At 44.5% G+C, this 19687-nt stretch overlaps 1 protein-coding gene across 1 annotated transcript; it reads left to right on the top strand.

Moving 5' to 3' along the window:
* The first annotated feature begins 2234 nt into the window (after window positions 1-2234).
* LOC127675781 (EKC/KEOPS complex subunit LAGE3-like) lies at window positions 2235-3429 on the top strand. The gene is made up of 3 exons (XM_052171884.1): window positions 2235-2560; window positions 2983-3111; window positions 3288-3429. The coding sequence occupies exons 1-3, from the start codon at window positions 2235-2237 to the stop codon at window positions 3427-3429; spliced, it is 597 nt and encodes a 198-aa protein (XP_052027844.1).
* Window positions 3430-19687: the final 16258 nt, after the last annotated feature.

Genomic DNA, 19687 nt, shown 5'->3' with positions numbered 1-19687 from the left:
GATACCTTGGGCCTTTGCCCCAGTAATCTACAAAAAGAGACCTGGTTCTAAAACAGGATTATAAAACAACACTCCCACTTTCTGGACCTGCCTTGCTTAGCCAACCACAACCTGTTTATGGTTGATATTCACACGGCATGATACAACAGAAAAAGTATCATTACCTTTCTTTTTTAAGGTCTAAGGATCAAATTTTCTCCAATTATGAAGCGTGCATCGGAGAAATGAGTCAATAGAAATTGAAGGGAAGTTAACTCATTTAGAGGAGAAAAAAATACAGTGAGCTCATTGGATAGGCATCTCTTCTACTTAAACCTTATCAAAACTACCAGTGAATTGGGAGTGGAAAGGTAAATCAGTGGTTAAGAACACAGCCTGCTCTTCCCGAGGATCCAGGTTTGATTCCCAGCATCCATCGGTGGCTTACAACTGTCTGTAACCCCAGTTCTAGATCTGGCACCATCTTCTGGCCTCCTTGTGCACCAGGCAGTTATGCGATGCACAGACATACATAAATGCGAAATAGTGTTTCAGTTAAGATTTCTATTGCTACAGCGAAGACAAAGAAACAAGTCAGGGAGGAAAGGGTTTATTTGGCTTGCACTTCCTCAGCACTGTTCATCATCAAAGGAATTAAGAACAAGAACTCAAGTGTGCCTCTGGCTCCCAGTGGACCAATCCCCCAGCTATGAAACTTCCCACTACTTTCTTGGATGGGTTCCCCTAGGAGTCCTTCACATTTTCCATGAACACACCACCACCACCACCACCACCACCAAACAGCACCCCAGACTATGGAATCACACAAATGAAGCTATCTGCTCTGACTCTCTTGCTGTGGCCCTCCAGAATCCATCCAGCCCTGACTCAGCCTGTAGAACAAACCACCCTCTGGAGAGCCCAACTAGGACTGTTCAAAATGCTCTCTGAGTCCTGAGGAACTGTATCCTCCAGAGTCAGGCAGGACACTACTACACAAGCTGGGGACATGAGGTACCAACGAGTCCCTATAGCCTGGGTCTCCTGACTCTTGTGACCACGCGGGTCACATGGGACCACCCGGGTCACATGGGACTTTGAGGATGCCCAGACCACCAGGATGGTCTTGCCTTGTCTTGTCTTACTCTCTGATCTCAGCAGTCCCTATGAATTCGTCTGCAACCTGCATGGCCACTGGATCATCCACTTTGAGAGGCCATACAGTCCCCCACCAATTCAACATCATCAGATGGCAGGAAACACCACATCTAGGCACCAGTTTCAGCCCTGCCCTTCAAGAGCATGAACAAAGCGTGCTTTATTCACCCTTAAAGCGTATCTTTCTTCACTGTAAATGGGAAAACCACCTATACTCCCCAGTGTCCTGCCATGGAATCCAACCTAAGGCCACTGCCCTAGAAGATGGTTCCTCAATGCCATGCCTCACATTGTGTCAAATGATTCCCAGGTCTTTGAAAACACCGTTCGTGCCCATAGGACAAATGCTCCTGTGATCATCCTGCTGGCAATTCCTCTGTCCATCGCCCAGTTCTGGGAGAGAAGCAAACACCACTGAGCCAATCCCATAGCATGCCATCCCATCTCCAGTGCAGGGTCCAGTCTTAGGAATGTGAATGAGTACAGGGAGGCGATGAAGATCTGTGTCTGATCTCGGTCAGCACTGAGGGGTGTGTTGGGCCTTGTCTTTCATCCACACTAATCCGTGTCATTAAGGGATGCCCTCCTGGTGACAGATATGGGGCACCATTGTGTGCAAGGGTCTGAGTTCAGAGGGGAAAGTTTGGGTAGATTATCTCAGCGGAACCATCTGTCAGGGTCCGAACAGCTACGTTTATCCTGGACACAGGCTGGACGTGCTCACACAGGTGCTCTTGCAGCACCATGCACTACTGCTGCCGCAGTGAGCTCCTGAAGCTTCAGGCTTTCTGTGTGCCAAGGAGGCAGTTTCTCCACACTGGAATCGTATATCGAAAGGTTCTATCAGTACAAGCCACCTAGGAGAGGAGCCGAGTGAGGGAGCACGAGTTGTAGGGCCCCCAGGGAAACCCACCAAGAGCAAGGCAGTAGCTCAGCCAGGAACCAACCCTCGCGAGAACTTACTTGCGCAAGCGCAGTGGGCACACACGTGGTGTGATGGGTGTTAGCGGGTTGTAACCGCCACCTCACCTCCATAGCTGAGCCTGAGCAGTGCAGCTGCTTGAGCTGGGGTTGCTGAGTGGAAAGTCAGAATCGCCATGCAGGATCCCGGTGAGGACAACGCAGGTGGCCTGACAGGGATTGACGACGGGGGCGAGGATGGGCAGCATAGGCCTCAAGCTGCGGAGGCCCAGGCCAGCTCTCAGAGTTTGGTGACTGAGGGTGACCACGACAACTCCTCTCCTGAGACTGGCCCACAAGATGCTGGCAGACAGGCTGCTCCAGGCAGTTCCCGCCCAGGGAGCCCTGTGGTGTCAGGAGTGTCAGCTGAAGAGGCAGCCTTGGTTCCCCAGGATGAGCAGGCGCCACTTCTCCCTGGACCCAGTGGAGATGCTGCAGCTACTGCAAGTCGACTCCTGGAGTTGTATCCTTTCCTGGAAGACCCTTGGCAGGGGCTACGGGAAGATAAGAAGGATAAAACAAGAAACCGGGGGGGGGGGGCTTTTTAGTAGGTGAGCAGCTGGGTGGGGAAGAGACAAGAGTGCTACAGTCTGGACTGTCAGTCCAAGAAGAAATGTCATGCTGGCAGGACAGGAAGTCGCCTAAGCCTGGGAAGACCACGTGTGAGGTGCTACACCACTTCATGGTGTAGACGAAAATCTGAACCACTGGGGAGGTGGGAGGTGGGTGAGGCTTGTTTCACGTAGTCAGAAAGATGGTTCGGGGGTAGTCCTGGTCTTGGGTGGCAGAAGAGGGTAGTGCCAGACAGACCTCAGAAGTATACCAGGCCACATAGCAATAGGAAACCTAAAGGTGGATGGTACCTTAACCATAACCTCCTTCCAGCTCTGTAAGAGTGCCTTTCTCTTCTGCTGTGGAGGCAGCCATGGCCCGCAGGTCCCTGGTCGCCAACGCCCAGCGTCAGCTCTTAATGGTTCCGCAGGAGTTCACTGTGAATGACAGTATCTTAGCTGTGTCCGTTTTCCAAAACTCTGGAGTGGGGGTGGCCTCAGGGTTGGGAGGGAATGTGCACTGTAGGGGCTTATTAGTGGAGACGTGGGTGAGTTAGGTACAAGTGGGAAGGCATGGCGTGGTTGGCCTGAACAGAGTCCTTCATCATTTCCCTGATGGTGTCTCTTTCTCACATTTAGTAGGTGGACTACAGAAGACCCTGTTCTCTTCCGCATTTCCATCAATAACTTCCTTGATCAACTCTCCCTGGTCATGAGAAACATTCAACACCTTCAGTTTGTGGCTTTTAAACGAAGAAGAGAAAGAAGTCATAATAACTGATCTGTTACCTGCTACAAGACAAGACAAGACAAGCATTTCATCCTTTTGGTAATTGTCACCTTGCCTTCAAAGTTAATGTTTTTGATGCTCATACACCCTCTATAAGTCTCTTGGTAGGCTTGTTTCACTATTGCTAAAGGAACAGGCACTTAAACATTCCTTTGTTGCTGAGCAAAATACAACTGACCTACTACGGTTGTTTGTTTCTTTGTTTGTATGACTTTACTTTTGTTTGTCTATGGCGGAAACCTCTGCTTTTTTTTTTTTTCCTCATGCGTGTGCTTCTGTGAAGAAGTTCTGGAATTCAGAACTTCTTGTAGTCTAAAGGACTTTAAATTCTAAAGATTTCTTGTAGTCTAAAGTAATTCAAGACTGTTTAGGAAATGGGGGGAAAAGGCAAATTAGTTAAGGTCATTTATTAAGCACTTAATACAGTAATGTTTGAAATAAGAACAGTTTAATGTGAAAAACAGTGCTTACCTTGCAATCCAGAGATAATGCAGAATACCATTCAGCCAAGAAAAAAAAAATGTGTGACTTCATTGTTTTCTTGAAATACCTTTGTACTGTGTTGTTGTTGTTGTTGTTTTGGTTTTATTGTTGTTGTTTGTTTTAGAAACCTCTTCTGGTTTGGAGAGATAGATGACTCATTGGTTAAGACTCATTGGCTACACTTCATGAGGATATAGGTCCTGTTCCTAGCACGCACATGGTGACTAACAACCCTTTGTAACTCCGTTCCAGGGGAATCCAGTGATATCCTCTGCACACACATGGTGCACAAAAGCCCATACAAAGACCCACATGCAAAAACTAATTTTTTTTTATTTAAAAAGGTGTTAGTTCTACAGTTGTATCAATATTCTGAGTATATAAAATTGGCTTATGAGGTTTTAATATTATACCAATATTTCTTCAAAATGTATAAAAAGTCCTTCATTTTCTGAAATTCTTTTGTTGCTGTTGTTGCTTCATTTATTTTGTAAATTAAATCATTGGGATTCATTTCCCAAAGCCTTTTCTTAGTTTCATCTTCTCCCACGTTCCCTTCCCTTCTCTCTTTCAGGCCCCACCCCACCCCGCTCCACTTCTCTGCTCTCTCAGATCCACTCCTCCTCTCTTTTCCTTTAAAAAAGAGTAGACTTCCCAGGGATCTCAACTGGATAACTAGTTGCAATAAGACTAGGTATAAACCCTCATGTCAAGTTTGGACAAGGTAACCCAGTAGGAGGGAAAGGGTCATAAGAGCAGGCAAAGGGGTCAGAGATACCCCAGACTCCTATTGTTGGGAGTTCCACAAGAAGACCCAGCTACACAACTGTGATGTTTATGCAGAGGACCTAGCTCAAACCCATACAGGGTCTGAGATCGGCTCGTCACTTCAGTCTCTTTGATCCCCCCATGAGCCCTGTTTAGTTGATTCTGTGGGCTGTTCTCATGGTGTCCTTGACCCCTCTGGCTCCTAAAATTCCCCACCCATTCTTATGCAAGGCTCCCCTGTCTCTGTGTAATGTTTGGCTGTGGACCTCTACTCTCTGCTTCCATTAGTTGCTGGGTGATGCCTCTCTGATGACAATTAGGCTAGGCACTGATCTATGAGTGTAGCAGAATTCCATTACCATTTTCTGAAATTCTAAAGCAAACACCAATACATAAAAAACCCAAATGTAACCATCAAATGTTTAGGCTTACCCACTTCCTGCATATAATAAATAATTTTGTTCATGAAAACGTAACTTCCTTAAGCTATATTGGAAGAGGCAGACTCTCTGAGTTAAACATTTAAAGACTGAGTTTAAAATTTTCTCCATGTGTACTACTCAGCCAATTTCTAATATGGCTCCACAAATCTCGGTCTGCCATGCCCACCCTCATGAACCCTGGATTGGATGTTTTCCTACAAGAGTGAAAAACTGATTTGGTGCGAGAGGACAAGAATGTAGAAAGAACAGAGTGGGAATTCTGTGGCTTCCTGGCCTTTCAGATTAGTGTAGAATAGAGGTGGTGGTGGTGGTGGTGGTGGTGGTGGTGGTGGTGGTGGTGGTGGTGATGTGTGTGTGTGTGTGGGGGGGTAATTGTTTGTGTTTGTAAAGTGGTGCCAACCTGTGTCCAAACAGCCTACATGCAAGAATCTGGCTAAACTCACTCATTGATTCTTGTGACCGTTTTGTAGGCCCCATCAGATTTTATTTTTTTATATATAGGTGAAAGTCAGTAAAGGCAATTTTATTTCTTTTAGATCTGATACCATTTCTTGATTTGTTTCATTCTTTGATTTGTCTATCTTGGGTGTTCCCAATCCTTTTATCTGTTCATGGTTAGTTTGGGGTGGGTGTTCAGGCCTCTCTGAGAGCCCTGCCTGCTGCCTCCTGAATGATGAGGCTTTGTGTGCAGATGGACCAGCACAGACTCAGGCTCCTGTCTTGGTTGGGTTGAGCAGTTAGTTACCTATGAAAGGTTCCATCTGTACAAGTTCCCAGGACAAGGGCTGTGTGATGGAAGAGTGGCTTTTTGGCTCTCAGAGAGGACCCTTGATCCCCAAGGCTTAGGGGCAGTTAAGCCTCAGCCAGAACCAGCCTCGAGATCCTGTTTGCACAGAGAGCAGTGGGCTTCACATAAGCACTGTATATAAAGGCCGGAGCCTTTCACTTCAGTCATTCAAGAGAAGGCGAGTGGTGCAGTTCTTTTGGAGGTGGGTGCTGAGAGGAAAACTAGGGTCACCATGCAGGACTTCTTTCACCCATATATAAAAATTAAAATCTGATGGGGCCTACAAAACAGTCACAAGAACCAATAAGTGAGTTTAGCAAGATACTTGCATGCAGGCTCTTTGGACACAGGTAGACACCACTTCACAAACACAAACAATCACACACCCCACCCCCACAGCTATTCTACACTAATCTGAAAGGCCAGGGAGCCACAGAATTCCTACTCTGCTGTATGAACCCAGATGGGAGAGCAGACAGTGAAGAAGACAAAGATAGAAACAGGCCTCAAGCTCCTTATGCCCGATCTAGCTCACCGCATTCTGCATCTGAGGGTGGCCATGACTGTGTTATTCGTGTGAATGGCCCAGAAGATACTGGTAGCCAAATTTTTCCAGGCAGTATCAGTCTCCAGACCCCTGTGGGGTCAGGAGTGGCAACTGTCCTTCCCCAGGTACCGAATGTTCCTGGATTCTGTGGAGGTGCTTCAACAACTAGAAGTCGACTCCTGGGGTTGTTACCTTTTGGAGGACACCCTTTGCAGGGGCTACAGGAGCATAGGGAAGCTAAAGCAGACATTTGGGACAGTGCCTCTTGGGGAGTCATGTGATAGAATAGTAACACAGAAAATTTGGTCTTTGGGGTATGTGTGTGTGTGTGTGTAGTATATGACTTTGTGTGTGTGTGTGTGTGTGTTGAGAGATAGAGATAGATAGATAGATAGATAGAGAGAGAGAGAGAGAGAGAGAGAGAGAGAGAGAGAGAGAGAGAATGCAGTGAAAAAAATATGCACCATGCAGCAAATGCTGCTGGGACACTCATGGATGTTTCCAGTGCTGATTAAATCTGATTTTACAAACTGATACAAATGGAATGCTTCAATATGAATTTCCTCTAAGCTGTTTCACCCACATGTGCCACTGATTCTGAGGACCACAGAAACCCCCAGTATGGCATTATTCATGGGTTACGGTATAACCCAGGCCTTATTCAGAGAGTGCCCGTGCAAGCAGGTCTTGTCTATCTTGGACAGTCTAAGATGTTAAGACACTGGTGGATTGTTCCATTGACCTTCTCCACCAAATTGTCATGACCCTTTGGTCTGAGGATGCCCTCTTATACAAGGAAGCTCCACATTCTTCAGCAGGCTGGCATAACCTAATGGAGTTGGTTAGTGTGGCTTAGTGAGAAGCCCCCTTTTAACTCCTTTGGTGATCCAAGAGAGGGTCATGACCTGTGTGCTGCTGGCACTGAGGATTCTTTCCATATAAGAGTTTGATAGAGAAATTGTAGGGAGGCTCTTACTTCTACTGTCCAAAATAGCTGATGATCGCTACAAAAAAAGAGCCCAGTGAAGGCACTGAGGAGGAAATTTTCCTGCAATAGCAGTATCATTGAGCATCCAAAACATGGGATGCAATTCAGCTATAGGGTGACCAGTGCAAAAGAACATGCCAGTTCTGATAGAGACTGGATGGGCTAAGTATGATCCGCTGAAGATTCAGTGGCTCTCTGGAGCTTACGTGAGGATTTCCTTGCCATGAGTAAAATTTCCATTCTGTCCCTTGCCACAAGACTGAGAACATCACAGCTTGTATAGTGTCACCATTTGGGGTACCTTTAAAAAAAACTTGGAGTAGTGTAATTCTTTCCTGAAATAGACTGAAAAGAGACACTCTGTCAAGTCTTGAAGTCCCTCTTTCAAACAGGTCAAGAACTAAGCCTTGGCAGAGCCCCACCTGAAACAATATCAATATTTTAGACAAGCCCAGGGCTCTGAGTTTGCAGAAGGCCATGTCTGGCCAGAAGCTTATCACATCTCCCTTTGTAGAGTCTCCTCCCCAAGGAGACTCTCAGCACTTGAAGAGTTCCAGTGAATCAGGAGAATCGGATGGGCAAGGCAGCAGGTGTGCCACTAGAGGGCATATCTGACAGTAAAAAGAACCCCCGATGAATAACCTGACCAGGTCAGCAGAATTCAGAAATGGACATTTTCCTTCCAGGGAGGTGATGGGACATCTACTTTGCCACCAGTACCATCTTTTCTCTCTTTTTTTTTTTTTGAAACCGATTTCTGTTGTTTTTGTTGTTGTTTAAGACCAGCCTTAGTCCGTGGTGATCTGATAGGGTGCATGGTATTATTTCAGTCTTCTTATATCTGTTGAGGTCTGTTCTGTGACTGAGTATATGGCCAATTTTGGAGAAGGTACCATGAGGTGCTGAGAAGAAGGTATATTCTTTTGTTTTAGGATAAAATGTTCTATAGATATCTGTTAAATCCACTTGGTCCATAACTTCTGTTAGTTTCACTGAGTCTCTGTTTAGATTGTGTTTCCCTGATCTGTCCACTGATGAGAGGGGGTGCTGAAGTCTCCCACTGTTATCGTGAGAGGTGTAATGTATGCTTTGAACTTTAGTAAAGTTTCTTTTATGAATGTGGGTGTCCTTGCATTTGGAGCATAGATGTTCAGAATTGAGAGTACATCATGGTATATTTTTTTCCTTTGATGAGTTGATTACTTTAAGTTGAAAGTCGATTTTATCTGATATTAGAATGGCTACTCCCACTTGTTTCTTGGGACCACATGCTTGGAAATTTGTTTTCCAGCCTTTTACTCTGAGGTAGTGCCTGTGTTTGTGCCTGAGGTGAGTTTCCTGTATTCAGCAAAACATCGGGTCCTGTTTATGTATCTAGTCTGTTATGTTTATGTATCCAGTCTGTTAGTTCATGTCTTTTCATTGGAGAATTGAGTCCATTGACATTAAGAGATATTAAGGAGAAGTGATTGTTGCTTCCTGTTATTTTGTTATTAGAGGTGGAGTTATGTTTGTGTGGCTCTCTTCTTTTGGGTTTGTTAAAAGAAGATTGTTCTTGCTTTTTCTAGTGTGTAGCTTCCCTCCTTTTGTTGGTGTTTTCTTTCATTATCCTTTGTAGGGCTGGGTTTGTGGAAAGATATTGTGTAAATTTGGTTTTGTCATGGAATACCTTGGTTTCTCCATCTATGGTAATTGAGAGTTTTGCTGGTTATAGTAGCCTGGGCTGTCATTTGTGTCCTCTTAGGATCTGTATGACCTCTGCCCCAGGATCTTCTGGCTTTCAGTCTCTGGCGAGAAGTCTGGTGTAATTCTGATGGGTCTGCCTTTATATGTTACTTGACCTTTTTCCCTTACTGCTTTTAACATTCTTTCTTTCTTTAGTGCGTTTTGTGTTTTTAATTATTATGTGACGAGAGGAATTTATTTTCTGGTCCAGTCTGTTTGGAGTTCGGTAGGCTTCTTGTATGTTCATGGGCATCTCTTTCTTCAGGTTAGGGAAGTTTTCTTCCATAATTTTGTTGAAGACATTTACTGGCCCTTTAAGCTGGATATCTTCACTCTCTTCTATACCCTTGTGTCCTGGATTTCCTGGACGTTTTGGGTTAGGAGCCTTTTGCATTTTGCATTATCTTTGACTGTTGTGTCAATGTTTTCTATAGTATCTTCAGCACCTGAGATTCTCTCTTCTATCTCTTGTATTCTGTTGTTGATGCTTGCCATCTACGACTCCTGATCTCTTTCCTAGGTTTTCTATCTCCAGGGTTGTCTCCCTTTGTGATTTCTTTACTGTTCATATTTTCACTTTTAGATCCTGGATGGTTTTGTTCATTTCCTTCACCTGTTTGGTTGTGTTTTCCTGTAATTCTCTAAGGGATTTTGTGTTTCCTCTTCAAGGACTTCCAACTGTTTACCTGTGTTCTCCTGTATTTCTTTAAGGGAGTTATTCATGTCCTTCTTTTTTTTTTAATTTTTTTATTCGATATAATTTATTTACATTTCAAATGATTTCCTTTTTCTAGCCCCCCCCCCACTCCCCGAAAGTCCCGTAAGCCCCCTTCTCTTCCCCTGTCCTCCCACCCACCCCTTCCCACTTCCCCGTTCTGGTTTTGCTGAATACTGTTTCACTGAGTCTTTCCAGAACCAGGGGCCACTCCTCCTTTCTTCTTGTACCTCATTTGATATGTGGATTATGTTTTGGGTATTCCAGTTTTCTAGGTTAATATCCACTTATTAGTGAGTGCACACCATGATTCACCTTTTGAGTCTGGGTTACCTCACTTAGTATGATATTCTCTAGCTCCATCCATTTGCCTAAGAATTTCATGAATTCATTGTTTCTAATGGCTGAATAGTACTCCATTGTGTAGATATACCACATTTTTTGCATCCACTCCTCTGTTGAGGGATACCTGGGTTCTTTCCAGCATCTGGCAATTATAAATAGGGCTGCTATGAACATAGTAGAGCATGTATCCTTATTACATGGTGGGGAGTCTTCTGGGTATATGCCCAGGAGTGGTATAGCAGGATCTTCTGGAAGTGAGGTGCCCAGTTTTCGGAGGAACCGCCAGACTGCTTTCCAGAGTGGTTGTACCAATTTGCAACCCCACCAGCAGTGGAGGAGTGTTCCTCTTTCTCCACACCCTCTCCAACACCTGCTGTCTCCTGAATTTTTAATCTTAGCCATTCTGACTGGTGTAAGATGAAATCTTAGGGTTGTTTTGATTTGCATTTCCCTAATGACTAATGAAGTTGAGCATTTTTTAAGCTGCTTCTCCGCCATCCGAAGTTCTTCAGGTGAGAATTCTTTGTTTAACTCTGTACCCCATTTTTTAATAGGGTTTTTTGGTTTTCTGGAGTCTAACTTCTTGAGTTCTTTATATATATTGGATATTAGCCCTCTATCTGATGTAGGATTGGTGAAGATCTTTTCCCAATTTGTTGGTTGCCGATTTGTCCTCTTGATGGTGTCCTTTGCCTTACAGAAACTTTGTAATTTTATGAGGTCCCATTTGTCAATTCTTGCTCTTAGAGCATACGCTATTGGTGTTCTGTTCAGAAACTTTCTCCCTGTACCGATGTCCTCAAGGGTCTTCCCCAGTTTCTTTTCTATTAGCTTCAGAGTGTCTGGCTTTATGTGGAGGGCCTTGATCCATTTGGATTTGAGGTTAGTACAAGGAGACAAGGATGGATCAATTCGCATTCTTCTGCATGCTGACCTCCAGTTGAACCAGCACCATTTGTTGAAAAGGCTATCTTTGTACCATTGGATGTTTTCAGCCTCTTTGTTGAGGATCAAGTGGCCATAGGTGTGTGGGTTCATTTCTGGATCTTCAATCCTGTTCCATTGATCCTCCTGCCTGTCACTGTACCAATACCATGCAGTTTTTAACACTATTGCTCTGTAGTATTGCTTGAGGTCAGGGATACTGATTCCCCCAGATTTTCTTTTGTTGCTGAGAATAGTTTTAGATATCCTGGGTTTTTTGTTGTTCCAGATGAATTTGATAATTGCTCTTTCTAACTCTGTGAAGAATTGAGTTGGGATTTTGATGGGTATTGCATTGAATCTGTATAGTGCTTTAGGCAAAATGGCCATTTTAACTATATTGATTCTACCGATCCATGAGCATGGGAGGTTTTCCCATTTTTTGAGGTCTTCTTCCATTTCCTTCTTCAGAGTCTTGAAGTTCTTGTCATACAGATCTTTCACATGTTTGGTAAGAGTCACCCCAAGATACTTTATATTGTTTGTGGCTATTGTGAAGGGGGTCATTTCCCTAATTTCTTTCTCAGCCTGCTTATCCTTTGAGTATAGGAAGGCCACTGATTTGCTTGAGTTGATTTTATAACCTGCCACTTTGCTGAAGTTGTTTATCAGCTGTAGGAGCTCTCTAGTGGAGTTCTTTGGGTCACTTAAGTAGACTATCATGTCATCTGCAAATAGTGATAATTTCATTTCTGGATCTTCAATCCTGTTCCATTGATCCGCCTGCCGGTCACTGTACCAATACAAGCTCCTCTTGCCTCTTGCAGGACCTGGAGGTGTGGTGTTGCTGCCCAGGCTGATCTGGATCCGGAAGCGGAGAGATCTTGGTTGCTTCTTTTTATGCTTCTTTGTGTTTCTACTTGGTTGATTTCGGCCCTGAGTTTGATTATTTCCTGACAAGCAAATAATCTTGGGTGTAATTGCTTCTTTTTGTTCTAGAGCTTTCAAGTGCATTGTCAAGCTGTTATTGTAGGCTCTCTCCATTCTCTTTTTGGAGGAACTCAGAGCTATGAGTTTTCCCCTTAGCACTGCTGTACTGGCTAGTTTTGTGTGTCAACTTGACACAGGCTGGAGTTATCACAGAGAAAGGAGCTTCAGTTGGGGAAGTGCCTCCATGAGATCCAGCTGTGGGGCATTTTCTCAATTGGTGATCAAGGGGGGAGGGCCCCTTGTGAGTGGTACCATACCTGGGCTGGTAATCTTGGGTTCTATAAGAGAGCAGGCTGAGCAAGCGAGGGGAAGCAAGCCAGTAAGAAACATCCCTCCATGGCCTCTGCATCAGCTCCTGCTTCCTGACCTGCTTGAGTTCCAGTCCTGACTTCCTTTAGTGATGAACAGCAATGCAGAAAGTGTAAGCTCAATAAACCCTTTCCTCCTCAACTTGCTTCTTGGTCATGATGTTTGTGCAGGAATAGAAACCCTGACTAAGACAACTGCTTTCACTGTATCCCATAAATTTTGGTGTGATGTGTCTTCATTTTCATTATATTCTAAAAAGTCTTTAATTTCTTTCTTTCTTTCTTCCTTGACGAAGCTATCATTGAGAAGAGCGTTGTTCGAAGTCCATGTATATGTGTGTTTTCTATTGTTTTTGTTTGAGCTTAAGATCAGCCTTAGGTGATCTGATAGGGTGCATGGGATTATTTCAATCTTCTTATATCTGCTGAGGTCTGTTTTGTGACCGAGTATATGGTCAGTTTTGGAGAAGGTATTGTGAGGTGCTGAGAGGAATGTATAGTCTTTTGTTTTAGGGTAAAATGTTCTATAGATAACTGCTAAATCCATTTGGTTCATAACTTCTGTTAGTTTCACAATGTCTCTGTTTAGTTTGTGTTTCTCTGATCTGGCCATTGAAGAGAGGGGGTTTTGAAGTCTCCCACTGTTATCGTGTGAGGTACAATATGTGCTATGAGCTTTAGTAAAGTTTCTTTTTTCACATTTCATTAGATATATTACTTATTTACATTTCAAGTGTTGTTCCCCTTCCTGGTTTCCCCCACCCCCAAAATCCTCTAACCCACCCCCCTCTCCCTGTTCACCAATCCACCCACTTCCATTTCCCTATCCTGGTATATTCTTGTACACTGGGGCATCATCAAGCCTCCACAGGACCAAGGGCCTCCCCTCCCTTTGATGTCCAACAAGGGCATTCTCTGTTGCATATGCATCGGAAGCATTCCTGATGACCAGAATTTTTTCTTTTTGCCTGTTGTTTGTTTTGTTTTGAAAAAGGGCTCCACACAGCACAGGCCGGCCTCAGAATCACCATGTGGCCAAGTAAAAGTCTGAACTTATCCTGCTGCATCGACTGATAAAATGCATAAACCAAGAACATATGAATCCCTCCCACCACCACCTGGTTCCACCACCCTGGATCAATCCACAATCCCACATTTCACAACACCAAGTTCTGTCGACACTGGACCATCTCCACTATCCTTCTGTGCTGTCACTATTGCCCAAGATGTACTGTAGCCAGAAGTGTCTCCTCGGTGCCCTCAAGAAAACCCCCCTAAGACCAACATACATACAGACACACAGACATGCCATAAACCTAGACATGTCATCGACTGGACAGAACCTGACACAAATGTAGGCATCAGTTGCCTGGCCCTTTCTGGCTATGGGTCCAGGTTACCCATCCTGTCCTTATGTAGCCTGCACTGTCCTAGCAGATGGTTCTTGCTAGTGACCCCTCCCATGTCATCAAGTAGCCTGGCTATCAGAGAACACTGATAGTGACCACAGTGACAAGTTCCTTGTACCTAGCCTGCTGACTGCCCACTCTAATCTAGTTCTGACTGTGTGTGTTCTCATGTGCATGTGCTTGTGTGTTATGGATTTAAGGGAAAGAGTTCGAGTAAGTCAACTTGACAGAACCACCATCAGGGTCTTGAGGTCTCCAGGTATCTAGAACACTGACCGGGCCTGGTTTTATAGGCAGTGCGAACACTGGGGTCTGAACACTTCTGTCATGATAAGCTATCTGAAACCTCGCGGTTGCATGACACTTATGAGTGGGCCAGTTTACCGAGAATGGGTGGTGTGGGGTCCATTTCAGCAATCCAGCCACAGATCATCAGAGGTTCCTCACGTCCAAGAAGACGACCAGTTTGGCGAGAACCAATTCTCGTGTGCACCTGTTTTCACAAGCTCTGTGGGCCTCACCTCATGTGGTCATTGTGGAGAACAGAGTGGGACTTGAAGCAGGCATCTCAGTCTTTCCTAGAGCCTGCAGGGGGCGGTAGTATCGGTGGTGAATCCCGAGACTCCTTGAGCAGCCATGAAGGAACCCAGCGGCAGTGCGGATGATGCACCAGACGCACCAGACAGCAGAGAAGGCCTGAGTAGCCTCCCAGGCTCAGGTACCCAGGATAGTAGATATGGTGCCGAGAGGGGTGAGGGTAATGCCAGTGTGCCAAACGGTTCTGCCTGCTCTGGAATCCCCCGAGGTTGTGAAGGCACAGAAGAGGACAGCCCATTGGTGGAGAAAACTGTCCTTGTGGAGAAGCTACCACTGGATCCAAAGCAGGAGGCAGAAGGCAAGGAAAGCCAATTCCTGGAGTTGTATCCTTTCTGACGTTTGTGCCAGCAGCTGAGGGGTAGTCTAGAGGTGTCCTGAGATGGCCAGGGAGAGGGCTTGTGGGGACATCCCCCCAGAATGGGGATGTCTTGATGAAGTGGTGGTGGAGGAATGGGGGGGAATCAAGGGCCCTGAAGGAGGCAGGCTGTGGGGAGAGCACCGGAGGACAACACAAGGAAGTCACTTTGACAGTATCCCCACCAGTGACCTCACAGTGCCTTTCCTGTCCTTCACGGATGCGGAGGTCGCACGTATGTACCTGACCCAGGATGAGGAGTCCCTGGAAGGAGCAGTTCATAGGGAGCTCAGAATGGCTGGCAGTGACCTGGTGATGTAAGTTCTAGAAAGGGCAGAGCCTGCTGGGGGCAGTAGGAAGCTGTTCATTGTACACCATTGTACATTTGCAGATACCTAAATGACTCACTGTGAGGAGGGGATGTGGTGAGCCGAGCCTGTAGGAGCCTGAAATGGAGACTGATGGAGTCCTGGAAGGACTGTGTGTGTGTGTGTGTCCACTGGCTCCAGGGGAGGCATGGAGGAGGAGTGGGCCAAAGTATGTATTCAGTGGCTCCTAGTGTGACTTTTCCTCTCCCCTTGCTTTTAGTCGAGTAACTTCCGAAAACTCCAACCTTCTCCACAGTTCTGTCTCCTCCCTGCTCAGCCAGCTTTCTACAGTGGTGACTGCCCTGAGGTTCTTTGTGCCTGAGTTCTTCAAGCCTCATCTGGAGTAGAGGGCTTGGGCTCTCAGCATGCATCCTCCTGCTCTTACCCTCTGTACCCTTCCCTAGGACAAAGACTCCCACAGTAGCTCCTTTGCTGGGGCAGGGAGGGTGGTGGTGGTAATCGTTTCTCTGTGCTTGCTCTGGGATGGCTCAATGTTCAACAACATTGTAAATAAAATAAAGCTGGGAGACTGGTCTGTGCCTGTGCCTGTGTTTCTGTCTGGCTATCTCTAGCCCAGTTTCTTCATCTTTGTCTCCATGTAGTAAGTAGTACAGCAGGAGAGTAGGAGAGCAGAAGAGCAGAAGGGCATCTGGTATTCAGATGCTCAAGTACAGCAAGGTGATTACAGGTGGTTTAGGAAAGGTAAAAATCAATTGAGTCCTGTCGTTTAGTGTTAGCTAAGCCCAGCACTTTAAAATGTGTTTGAAATGTTGAAGTTGAAGTCACTCCAGATCTATATAGGAATGTCATGGGTAGAAACTTTTTCCCTACACTGGTTTAACATCAGGAGCTTGCATCTAGTCTTGTAAGTTGTTAAGCCATGTTCAGTTGATTCCCTGGGAAGGCTGCTTTTTTTGTGTGAATGGAAAAGGAGGCAGAGTGGATCTGGGGGAGAAGGGAGGTGTGGGGAGGGTCTGGGAGAAGTGGAGGGAAGGCAAACTGCAATGTGTGAAGAGAAGAAAAAATAAATAAAATCATTTTGTCCTGGAAATATTTATATGTGGCATAAGAGCCTGCCACCTTCCTAAAATGTGTCCACAAACATGAATTGAATAAATGCAATACAGCCCACCATGATGGTGCCCGTCTGTAACCCTGGTACTTGGAAACCTGAGGCAGGGTGACTGAGATTTCAAGGCAGGCATCGTTCAGGTCCACTGATCTTCCATTTCCCTTCAGAAAAGGGCAGGCTCCTGGGGATATATATATGAACTTGTCACATCAGGTTTCAATAACACAGGGCAAAAAATCCTCATACCAAGTTTGGACAAAGCAAACCGGAAGGAGTAAAAGGATCCCATAGCCAGGAAAAGAGTCCAAGACAGCCCCAACCCCCACTCTTTGGAGCCCCAGAAGGCGAACAAGCTATACAACTGTAACACATATTTAGGGACCCTAGGTCACACCCATACGGGCTCTCTGATTGTTATTTCCGTCTTTGCAAGTCCCTATGAACCTAGGTTCATTGATCCTGTGGATTTTCTTGTGGTGTCCTTGACCTGTCTGGCTCCTACAGTCCTTCCTCTCCATCTTCTGCAGGATTCCTGAAGCTCCACCATATGTTTGGTTATGGGTCTCTGCTTTTGCTACCATCAGATTCTGGTTGAAGCCTCTCTGATGATTATTATGCTAGGCTCCAGTCTACAAGTGTAACAGGGCATCATTAAGAATGATCTCATTGACCTTTTTTCTTCCAGGTCACGTATGCTTCTATCTTAAGTCTGCCAGATATTTTAAGATAGTATGTTTACAGGGAGGTTAAACAACATGTTGTTCTCAGTTAGTGAAACGTTCCTTCCTTCCAGGAAGCTCATTAAGGTCAGGAGTAAACATTTTAATGACTTTAGGAAGTTCCCGAACTGACTAGATTCTCTAGGTTCCTTCCTCTCCAAGTGTCTGTAAGCAGGATAGACTGCTGAGAGATACTCTCGGACATGATGAAATGCCTGTCAAGAGCCTCAGATCAATTGAGATACCTGGAAAGGGCAATCTCAATCCACTGAGGTGCCTGAACATTGGAAAGTGTGCTATGGGTTTCCAGGTTTTATGAATTGTCACCATGATGGGATGGACTTTCATTGATGCAGCTGTCTTTGCATCATTTCTGCTCCTTGATAAGCAAACTTGAACTTTGGTGGTATGCTTAGTTTTTTGGAGTTTGGTTGTCATCAATTACCTATTTTGGTAAGTAGACATTTGTTCATGTCTCCCAGGGAGTAGTGTCACATAACATCCCTAGATCCTCACCTGTTTAAACCTATGTTCTCTACAAGAGCAACAAGAGCTCTTAAGCATTAATCCATCTCTCTAACCTGATTTAAGTGCTTTTTTAAAAAATTATCTTTCTCAATCTTTACTTCTTCTCTGGAAAGTTTTAACAATTTACAATTGAACTTATTTGTCAGTGTCCTAGTTATCTTTAATTATCAATTTGACATCCCCTAAAGTCATCTGAGAAGGAAACCCTGATTCGGAAATTGCCCAGATCAGACTGGCATCTGGGCATATTTGTGAAAGGTTATCTTGATTATTAATTGTGGTGGGAGAGCCCAGCCCACTGTGAACATTGTCAGCCTCAGTCAGGTGGTCCTGGACTGTATTAAAAAAATAACTACCTAAGCAAGTAAGTTGAGCCAGTAAGCAGAGTTCCTCCATGGTTCCTATCTCCAAGTCCCTGCCTTGAGTTCCTGCCCCAACTTCCCTTAATGATGGATTATGATTTGGAAATGTAAGTCAAATAAACCTTTTACTTCCCATGTTGCTTTTGGTCAGAGAGCAAAACCAAAAACAGTAAGAAACGACTTCTACTTTTATCATTTGCTATTTATTTTCCATAACAGTTATATCTTTGTTTGCTCTTCAATTCCCCTCCTATTACTTCCCTCATTTTGTGTTAGATAAGTAGCTTCTAGTTACTTCTTTGATTCTGTTTTTATTAACTTCACTATATTTGTTCAACACTGGTTACTCAGGATGACAACAGATGTGTTTTCTAACAGTCTAGGTTGAGTGAAATATTTCAATGGTTCACAACAGATCTCTCTCTATGCAGCTCCACCATGCTTGTTTTATTTCTTTATCTTTTAAAGATATTTTATACAATGTATCTTGGTCACCTTGTTTTAATACAAAATATTTTGATCCTACTGTTTTTATATTATCACTGTCACAGTGTCACTGTGAACAAGTGTGTCTACTCAAAACCCAATACTCTGGAGGTAAGAAATGGTGGGGAGGAGGCCATACATATTCAAGATCATACTGAGAGGTAGGTGGCTATCACCTCCAAGGTAAAGACCATCATTAAAAACTACATGAAAAGGGACTAGAGAGATAGCTCAGCAGTTAAGAGCACTGGCTGCTTTTATGGAGGACCTGGTTTTGTTTTACAGAACCCACATGGTGGCTCACAACCATTTGTAACTCCAGCTCTAGGGCATTCAATCCCTTCATCTGAACTCTAAGGGTACCAAGCACACACACAGGCACACACACACACACACACACACTTTTTTTTAAAAAAAAAAGTAATTTAGAAACAAGAACTACATGGCAGGTTTCCATCAGGAGGTAAAAAAGTTGCTTTGGGACAATGGGTAGAAAGGCTACATGTTGAACCAGGACTTTACCACGAGGGTGTATATTTTGTACTAGCAAGAGCAAATCTGTTCTGCCTCATTTCTGTAAGGTTTTGTTGTTTCACACACACATTACTTTTCTGAAAGTAAAGCATTATTTTAAACGTTATGAAATAATATCAAAGTAACCAGGTATTCTGGGTTCTGTAAATCTGAGAGATGAATTAGTAGTCAATAGTGGTACCTCGAATATGTCATTCTTCTGCTTTCTAGCCTCCACAGATTCAAATTAGAAATTACTGGTGCCATTGTGGATCCCTTGCATGTGATCAATTTCTCCTCTCTGAGTATTATCACTGTCTTTCTTTTTTGAGGTTTGATAAATTGATAAGGCAGTTGTCCTTGCTGACTCTACCCACTCTTTCCATGCTTCTGGCTTTATTTTGAATTCTCTGTCTTTACTACCTAACTCATTCTTGTTGCAAAAGCAAAACAAACTCTCAACTGAGTTTCTCACAGAGAGAGCTCATCAGCTACACACATACTTGAGGGCTGTACAGGTGTCACACCCTTTTTCCTTACTACTTCAAAGTATGACAAGGGATATCATACGTTTCCCCAGACTACCTCTGTACCTCTAGACAGACAGATTTCCAGGGCACAATTAAGAATATTAGATGCTATGGGGACAGGCAATGTAACCACCATGTAAGAATTCCTCCTCCTGGAACATCCAGAGGTGACTGAGTATCATCTCCTCCTCCTCAGCCTGTTCATGTCTACATATATGATCAATGTAGTGGGGAACCTGAGCATCATCATCTTGGCTATCAGCTTCACTTCCACTTGTGCACGCCCA

The sequence above is a fragment of the Apodemus sylvaticus genome, chromosome X, assembly GCF_947179515.1.
Source record: "Apodemus sylvaticus chromosome X, mApoSyl1.1, whole genome shotgun sequence".
In the NCBI taxonomy this organism is placed as follows: domain Eukaryota; kingdom Metazoa; phylum Chordata; class Mammalia; order Rodentia; family Muridae; genus Apodemus; species Apodemus sylvaticus.
Note: the sequence above shows the minus strand (reverse complement) of the source record. Positions and strands in the feature narration are given on the sequence as shown.